A 9669-nucleotide genomic window follows, 5' to 3' on the forward strand; every position below is an offset into this window, starting at 1 on the left:
GTACCATTTCAAAAGTTCTAGGTCCAGTAACATATATGGTTGATGTTAATGGAAACTGTGTAAAGAGACATGTGAATCAGATGCTGAGTAATAAAGCAATGGGTAACAGCAAAGTAAATGACAGTGCATCTTACCAAGTGAGAAACTGGGACTGTGATGACATGAATGTGGATGTTGCAAAGGACAAGGAAACTCCCGGGATGAACAGAACCGAGACTGAGTCCGTGGCAGAGTTGGAAACTGGAACACTGCCAACTTCATCAATAACTGAAACTGTTCTAATAAATAGTCGTCCTGTTAGGAAAAGATGTGCCCCGCAGAGGTTGAACTTGTAATCTTTAAGTTAAAAAAAAAAAAAAAAAAAAAAAAAAAAAAAAAAAAAAAAGGGGGTATGAGTTTGAAATTTACAGGGGAGGAGCTGTGGTGTTTGTTCACCCTTAGCAAGAGTTTTAGTTGTTTTAGTTCACAAGAATACTCTGTTAGCTTTAGGGAAATTCCAAATGTAGTGGATAGTAAATGATACTTGGCTGTTAATGTTCAAAGCCTGTAATTGGTTACAAAAGTAATGGGGTGTGGCCTGTATTGGCTACTGGGGCTTAGAGAGCTGATGCAATATCAGTCTTTTTGCTGTCTGCTTTGATGTCGTTATGAGACTCGGAGTTCTGAAATAAAAAAACCTTTTATTTTGATTACTCCCGTTGTTCCAGTGCCGTGTTTCAGTAAAACCTCTAAACAAACCCTGACTGTCTCTGGATAGCACAGGGTGATTAAAGCAAATTTTCTCAGTATACATCACAATTATCTTGTGTTCTGAAACAACGAGTAAGTGGAATGAAAATATGTGCAAATACAATGAAATCATAACATCAGATTTGAAAAGGATGGCTAGTGGTGTTACAAATGTGATCAGTTTGAAGTTTTGTACTAAGAGATCTGAAAATGTTCATTTTACTTATGAAAATAGTACCAAACCAATTAGAAAACAAACTGTAATGATATTAAAGTGTTTTCTAAAATATGGTGTGTTGGAAGGGTATTGTGTGAGGTTTTGGAAGATGATATGCTGGTTTTAAAGTTTTAAAGTTACTAGAAAATGTAAAAGTGTGAATATGTTTGAATGTTTTATGTGCATTGTGTTCAAATATTACATGGCCGGATTAGAAATCTGGAAAAAAGTTAATGTTTTAATAAAAGTTCTACTAATTTCTTTCTTCATCCATTGTCTTTCTTTCTTTCTTTCTTTCTTTCTTTCTTTCTTTCTTTCTTTCTTTCTTTCTTTCTTTCTTCCTTTTTTTTTAAGTTTAAGTTTCAAGAGAAAAAAAAAAAAAAAAAACTGAGAATTTAGCCAAAACTGTCTCTTAGAAAAAAATTGGGATTTGGATTCAGTCAAACAAATTCAAAGAATAAACAGCTGAAAATTAACCCAAGAAGACGAAGAAAATCAGAAAGAATTGAATAGGGTTCAGTCGACTTAAGATTCAAGAACAGTGAAGAACAGTTTTCTATGCTAAAAAAATCAGATCAAATAGAAACAGAGTCCAGCAGCTGTTACTGAAATAAATCAACTGCTGTCTGTTCACTAATGGAGGAAGACCAGAAAGAGATGACAAAACGTCAGTGTCCAAAATCCAACATGCAACTCAAATAGCATATTTAAATAGGAGCAACATACAGTACAGATGTTTGTGAGACTGATCAAGACAGGAAGTAGTGCATTCATGTTAAAAAAAGCAACATGCAAAACTCAGTTTATACTTACACATCGTAACGGAGATCAGCACTCTTATAAAACCTGTCATTAAATATAAAGAAAAATAAAATTCTACATTTATCATGTGACTGCGGATTGTGTTTAAATGTTTTGTTTTGTTTTTTATTCAGAGCAAAATTTAAATGCTAATCTATAGATACTCACCTGTCTGAAAGGAAGCCATTGTTTTGACAGTCAGGTGTTGTTTATCTTAATCTAAAAGATATTTCAGAGGGGTTAAATGTTAAAAACTAGTTATAAATAAGGAGAGTGTGAATCATTTATCGTCACAATTAAATAAAGGAATATCTTGTATATTACCAGTGTCAGGGGGTAACATATTACAAGTAAAGTAATTTACACAATCAGATTACATTTTCCAAGTAAATTGTAAAGTAACAAAATACAACATAAAAATATCTGATTTTCTTTTTTATTTCATTTTGTAAAACAAGTTATGCAAGTTTTTCCATTTTATTCTCATCATTCTGAATATTAAGTGTAAAAATGCTTTATAGCTGCCAAAATTTTTATTGTTATTTAAAAACAAATAAGCAAGCTCAGCCAAGGTGATAAAAGTAGTGCAAAAGTAACACATTACTTTCCATAAAAAGAAATTAAGTAACACAATTAGTTACTTATTTATGGCGTAAATAAATAACTTCCCAACACTGAATAGTGCAGGTGACAGAAGTGATCGTATATGTATCATCTTATAATTCCCCAAAACATCACACATGAAAATTTGTGTACATTTGCAACTTCTCTGGAGTACTTCATAAAGATTTATTGTCAAAGGAATTTACAGTAAGAGCCCAAATTACTCAATTATAACTACTGTACCCATGAATAATAGTCTATGATCGCAGTTATGGTCCAATACATGCTGCAGTTAAGCATAAAAAACTTACCTGATGTGAGCTGATAAACAGTGATCCTCACTCGACACAACTGACTGCTTAACTATTAAAATATGTGTGCGCTGTGAGATAATTATAGAGATATTATCAGCCCATCATTCTGATGAAGAAATATGAGCCGCTGTTTCCTCGTTTCATTGCCCTCCAGGCATCCTAGGTGTATATGACGTTCATTCAGATGAATACACTTAGAGTAATATTAAAATTATCCTGGCTCTTCCAAGCATTAGAGTGGCATAGGTGAGTGTTTCTCTTCATCAGTCCAAAACAAGTCCAACAAAGTGCATACATCCAAAATAAAGAGCACCTTACACAACTCCAGGGGTGAAGGACTCTTGTAGAAAATCGATGCAGATTTGTAAGAAAAAATCCATATTTAAAATGTAAGAATCACTTTAATCTAGCTTGCGCAGTTGTGCACGGAAGCAGTTCCAGGCGGATGACGCATGCACCGATGAGTCTTGTGAAAACCAACCTTTGTTTACAGGAGCAAAGGAAGCAAAGTTTCCTTACTTTAGCCCGGAAAAACAGTCTCCTCTTGGTTCTTTACAAATCCTTTTTTTTTTTTTTTCGTCTCTCCCCTGCGTGTCCGCATTCGTCACCTGGAACAGCTTCCGTGTACAACGGTGAGCAAAAGCTAGATTAAAAGGGTCCTATTATGTTTTTTTCACTTTTTGAATTTCAGTCAGTGTGTGGTGTGTATGTTTGAGCATGAAAGACAACTACAAAGTCTACTCCAAAGTGAGATATTTACTTAAAAAAAAAAATCTTTTTTCAAGAACTAAATACCTGGGCTTTGGTTTCGTGGTACAGTTCTGGCATAATCTTTTCTGAAAAGTGGCTGCGTGAGGGAAGCTTATATTGCGGCTCCAGTGTATTTAACAGGTGGCGAAACCCGGGTTTTCCACCACAGAAAAGGGCCGTATATCTTTTGCTATGAAAGCTGCTTTTGCAATTTTAAATGCAAAAAACTAAACCGAATGTGATTCCAACCGAGATTCTAACAAAATAGGGAATGAAGCCTGAGACGCTCAGACCCGAGGCCTGTACTTGTTCGATAACTATCAGAATAGAGTTCGTGTTGCAGCCATTAAAATAGTTCAGCTTTGGATTCTAATGGCAAAGTGGCTAGATTTTTTTTTCCGTTTCTTTATTAAGTTAATTTAGAAATATGTTTGGAACATTTTACGTTTGTTAAATTCAAGCTTTTGTTTTTTAAAGTAACAACCTAACGACCAAGTGGCAATGAGTTGAGCATGTTTGATAAATGAAGCCTTCTCAAATCAACACGACTTGCATAAAATAAAATCTATAGACATAAAACACTTGATGCATTTTACAATGTTAATTTAAACATTTAACCTATTGGGTTAGCCTAGACAAATGTGCGCGATTAGACACATATCCAGTCATTTGTGCGGAGAGTAAAAACTGAGGCATGCTTTGGAGGACATAGAAGCGCAAGTGCGATCACTTCCATTATTTTTTAGTTACAGTGGAAACCTAAAATACGCTATTTTTGTTCATAAAGGTAAGAGTATTACATCTGCAAAAGGTCTACTATTATTATTTTTGTGCACCCACAATATAAACAAAACATTATATTTTCGTAAAATAGTTAAAGAAAATGGCGCTGAGCCAGACTCGCTCAGTGCTTTAAGCCAGTCTTTTCAACAACAACAAAAAAATATATATATATGTTCGGCATGCAAATAATTAAATAAATCAGCACAATAACGATAATATCATGTTTTGACGATTTCGCAGGCTGACGATAGGACCAACAATACTCTAGCGTATTATTTACTCACCCTCCATGCATCCTAGGTGTATAAGACTTCCTTCTTTCGGAAGAATGCAATCAGAGTTATATCAAAAATAATCCTACCACTCACAAACTTTAGAACGGCATTGACGGAACGGCATAGAAAAGTGTTTCTCTCCATCGATCCATATTAAAATAAAGTGCCTCACACGGCTCTGGGGGGTCAGTAAAAGCCTCCTTTAGAGATCTGATGTGTTTTTGTAAGAAAAATATCCATATATAAATACAAGAATCAATTTAATCTAGCTTGCACAGGTGTAAACAGAACTAGCTGCTTTGGGAAGGAACGTGGCAGGACTGAAACACTGTCTAAGCTGTTCGCCAATTGCAACACAGTGGGACTGCTAACTAATCATAACACATTTTGTTTTTCCGAAAGTGGACCTTTATCAAACCTGGAACTAATCGAGCCATTTATGCCAAGTTTGTGGGAAAAAAAAACAAAACTATTGTAATAATGTAAATTATGTGAAACATAATGCATTTTTCGAACCACCAAGCACGTTCTAGTGCACCCCAAAACAAAATGAAGACTTTGTAAAAAAGTATAATGAGACCCCTGATTCTTACATTTTAAATATGGATATTTTTCTTGCAAAAATGCATCGATTTGCTACATGAGGCCTACATGAGACCACCTTGGAGCCATGTGAGACACTATTTTTATTATGGATGGATGCACTTTATTGGACATGTTTTGGACGGTTGAAGAGAAACACTTGCCCAGTGCCATTCTAAAGTCAAGTCAAGTCACCTTTATTTATATAGCGCCTTTTACAATACATATTGTGTCAAAGCAACTGCACAGTATTTAAACAGCACCATAGTGTGTAAGTAACGCATTATTGTAACAATCAATTTTCAGTTAAAGGCAGTTCATCAATGAATTCAGTGATATCATCGTCAGTTCAGTTCAAATAGTATACGATATCGCTGGAAAGTGTCCCCAACTGAGCAAGCCAGAGGCGACAGCGGCAAGGAACCAAAACTCCACAGGTGACAGAGATGGAGAAAAAAAACCTTGGGAGAAACCAGGCTCAGTCGGGGGACCAGTTCTCCTCTGGCCAGAACAAACAGTTTGTACCAATGTCCGATTGTAGAGAACTCATCAGGATCCTGTGGTGTAGCACCGATGGCCGTCAAGGTTGGCGAGGTCTTTATTGATGATCCATCTTTGGAGATCATCTGGTTGACATACACGGCTATTGAAGTCATCTCCAGGTGGTGATCCATGATCTAAGCTGGGTACGGACTGAATCCGGGGGACTGCAGTGACCATCTGATCTGGATACAGGCTGGGTCTGGTGGCTACGGTGACCTCGGAATAAGAATGAAACAGACTAATATTAGCGTAGATGCCATTCTTCTTACGATGCAGCGAGTGCATCAGGTGTTATGGGAGGTGTTTTCGGTTCCGGTTGACCTAATTAATGCAGCCTAACAATCCTTTAACGGATTTGAATTATAGGAATGGGTTAATGTTATTATGTGTAAGCCAGGTTAAAGAGATGTGTCTTTAATCTAGATTTAAACTGACAGAGTGTGTCTGCCTCCCGAACAGTGTTAGGTAGATTGTTCCAGAGTTTAGGCGCTAGAAAAGAAAATGATCTGCCGCCCGCAGTTGATTTTGATATTCTAGGTATTATCAAATTGCCAGAATTTTGAGAACGCAGCGGACGTGAGGGACTATAATACGATAGGAGCTCGTTCAAGTACTGAGGAGCTAAACCATTGAGGGCTTTATAAGTAATTAGCAAGATTTTAAAATCTATACGATGTTTAATAGGGAGCCAATGCAGTGCTGACAGAACCGGGCTAATATGGTCAAACTTTCTGGTTCTAGTAAGAACTCTAGCTGCTGCATTTTGGACCAGCAGGAGTTTGTTTATTAAGCGTGCAGAACAACCACCCAATAAAGCATTACAATAATCTATCCTTGAGGTCATGAACGCATGAATTAATGTTTCAGCATTTGACATTGATAGCATAGGTCGTAATTTCGATATATTTTTAAGATGGAAAAATGCGGTTTTGCAAATGCTAGAAATGTGGCTTTCAAAGGAGAGATTGCTATCGAATTGGACGCCTAGGTTCCTAACTGATGACGACGAATTTACAGAGCAGCCATCCAGCACCAGACCGTGCTCCAGGTCACCACCTGTGGAGGCCCTAGGTCCAATAACTAATACCTCTGTTTTTTCAGAATTTAACAGTAAGAAGTTATTCGCCATCCAGTTTTTAATATCAGCTATGCATTCTGTTAGTTTTTCGAATGGATATGTTTTGCCGGGCTGCAAAGAAATATAGAGCTGAGTATCATCAGCGAAACAATGAAAGCTAACACCATGTTTTCTGATGATACCTCCTAAGGGTAACATGTAAAGCGTAAAAAGTAATGGCCCTAGTACTGAGCCTTGAGGTACTCCATACTGCACTTGCGATCTAAATGATACCTCTTCATTTATTGCCACAAACTGATGACGGTCAGATAAGTACGATTTGAACCATGCCAGTGCACTACCACTAATGCCTACATAATTTTCAAGTCTATTTAAAAGAATGTTGTGGTCAATAGTATCAAATGCAGCACTAAGATCCAGTAGCACTAATAGAGAGATGCAACCATGATCGCTTGACAAGAGCAGGTCATTTGTAACTCTAATTAGAGCAGTACGAAAAACCTCTAGTTTTGTTTTCCTCCAGCTGCGTTCCATTTTTCGTGCTTTTCTCTTTAGGGCGCGAGTATGATCGTTATACCACGGTGTTACGTTGTTTTTCTTAATCTTTTTTAGGCGCACTGGAGCAACTGTATCTAAAGTGCTAGAAAAGAGAGAGTCCATAGTTTCTATTACATCATCCAGTTTTTCTGAGCTATTGGATATGCTGAGGAATTCAGATAAGTCAGGAAGATTACTTACAAAGCAGTCTTTTGTAGTAGAAGTGATGGTTCTACCGTATTTGTAGCAAGGAATAGGATTCACAGTTTTAGCTATCTGGAATATACAAGAGACTAGATAATGATCTGAGATATCATCGCTTTGCTGCAGAATTTCAACGCCATTAACATCAATTCCATGTGACAGTATTAAATCTAAAGTATGATTTCGGCAATGAGTAGGACCTGACACATGTTGTTTAACCCCAATAGAGTTCAAAATATCTATAAATGCTGTTCCTAATGCATCTTTTTCATTATCAACATGGATGTTAAAATCACCCACTATTAAGACTTTATCTGCGGCCAACACTAATTCGGATAGAAAATCAGCAAATTCTTTAATAAAGTCTGTATGGTGCCCTGGTGGCCTGTATACAGTAGCCAGTACAAACGTCTCAGGGGATTTATCATTAACACTTGTTTTTCTGGATAATGCTATATGAAGCACCATTACTTCAAACAAGTTATATTTGAACCCCGTTCTCTGAGAGACATTGAGAATATTGCTATAAATAGTAGAAACACCTCCTCCTTTACCTTTTAGACGCGGTTCATGTTTATAACAGTAATCTTGGGGGGTGGACTCGTTTAAAATAATGTAATCGTCTGGTTTTAGCCAGGTTTCTGTCAAACAGAGCACATCTAGGTTATGATCGGTGATCATATCATTTACAAAAAGTGCTTTCGTAGAAAGAGACCTGATATTTAATAAGCCAAGCTTTATCAATTGTTTCTCTATATTATATATATTTTTTATTTGTTGAACATCAATTAAATTGTTAGACTTGATTTGATTCAGGCGTTTTTTCTATTTTCTTGCTCGAGGAACAGACACAGTCTCTATAGTGTGATATCTAGGTAAAAGGGTCTCTATGTGCTGAGAAATAACTGATTTCTGTGACGTGAGGCGGCTAGCAGACGGTCGGTTTAGCCAGTCTGTCTGCTTCCTGACCTGGGCCCCAGTTAGTCAAGTGCAAACGCTAAGACTATGTGCCATATTTCTAGATAGAAGAGATGCTCCACACCCGGAGGGATGAAGACCATCTCTTTTCAACAGGTCAGGTCTGCCCCAAAAGCTTGTCCAATTGTCTATGAAACCTATGTTATTCTGCGGGCACCACTTTGACATCCAGCCGGTTAACGATGACAATCTACTATGTATCTCATCACCACCGTAAGCCGGGAGGGGACCAGAGCATATTACAGTGTCTTACATCGTACTTTCAAGTTCACACTAAAGCTTGGAAGTGACAGAGTATATGTGACCCTGGACCACAAAACCAGTCTTAAGTCGCTGGGGTTTATTTGTAGCAATAGCCAAAAATACATTTTATGGGTCAAAATTATTTATTTTACTTTTATGTCAAAAATCATTAGGAAATTAAGTAAAGATCATGTTCCATGAAGATTTTTTTGAAAAATTCCTACTGTAAACCTATCAAAATGTAATTTTTGATTAGTAATATGCATTACTAAGAACTTAATTTGGACAACTTTAAAGGTGTTTTTCTCAGTATTTAGATTTTTTGCACCCTTAGATTTCAGATTTTCCAATAGATGTATCTCGGCCAAATATTGTCCTATCCTAACAAACCATACATCAATAAAAAGCTTATTTATTGAGCTTTCATGTGATGTATATATCTCAGTTTTGTCAAATTTAACCTTATGACTGGTTTTGTGGTCCAGGGTCACATATAGTCTGTGTATAAGTCTGAAAGAAGGACGTCATATACACCTAGGATGCCTGGAGGCTGAATGGGCTAATTTTCATTTTTGCTATTTTAACTATTCCTTTAAATTCAAATTCAAATTCAAATACAATGGATGCATATTAAGCTTGCATATGCAGTTCTTTGTCATTTCCTTTTTGCTTTCTAGCAGGAATATTATACTTTAAAATCTAATATTATCCCCTTCATTTAATCATATGCAGTTCCCTTGTCAATTTTAACCCAGTGATTCCAGCTGCTGATTATTGATCATTAGTTTTTTTCTCTGCTCTCCATGACCTGCCATTACAATCCAAACACTGACTTCATTAGACATTACTGTCATTAAGCTATAAATTTACTACACCTGTAAAACCCTTTGACTTGAAAATATACAGTATGAGGCATACAAATAATTAAATCGTAAAATGTGTCCTTACAGAGAAATACAGAGAAACTTCTTCTTTAGGCAATCTAACCTGTTTAAGCACCTACTCTCTTCTATCTTTATCTATTTCCAATGG

General features: G+C 36.5%; 1 protein-coding gene across 1 annotated transcript in view; it reads right to left on the bottom strand.

Annotated features, from left to right (window-relative positions):
- Positions 1 to 596: 596 nt before the first annotated feature.
- LOC141338227 (uncharacterized) overlaps positions 597 to 9669 on the bottom strand; it is a 32230-nt gene continuing 23157 nt past the window's right edge. The window contains exons 18-19 of the mRNA XM_073843772.1: positions 3664 to 3760; positions 597 to 662 (exon numbers count right to left, since the gene is read on the bottom strand). Of these exons, the coding sequence (XP_073699873.1) occupies positions 597 to 662; positions 3664 to 3760 (163 nt within the window). The remainder of the gene's footprint in view (positions 663 to 3663; positions 3761 to 9669) is intronic.

Source organism: Garra rufa, chromosome 7 (assembly GCF_049309525.1).
Source record: "Garra rufa chromosome 7, GarRuf1.0, whole genome shotgun sequence".
Taxonomy (NCBI): domain Eukaryota; kingdom Metazoa; phylum Chordata; class Actinopteri; order Cypriniformes; family Cyprinidae; genus Garra; species Garra rufa.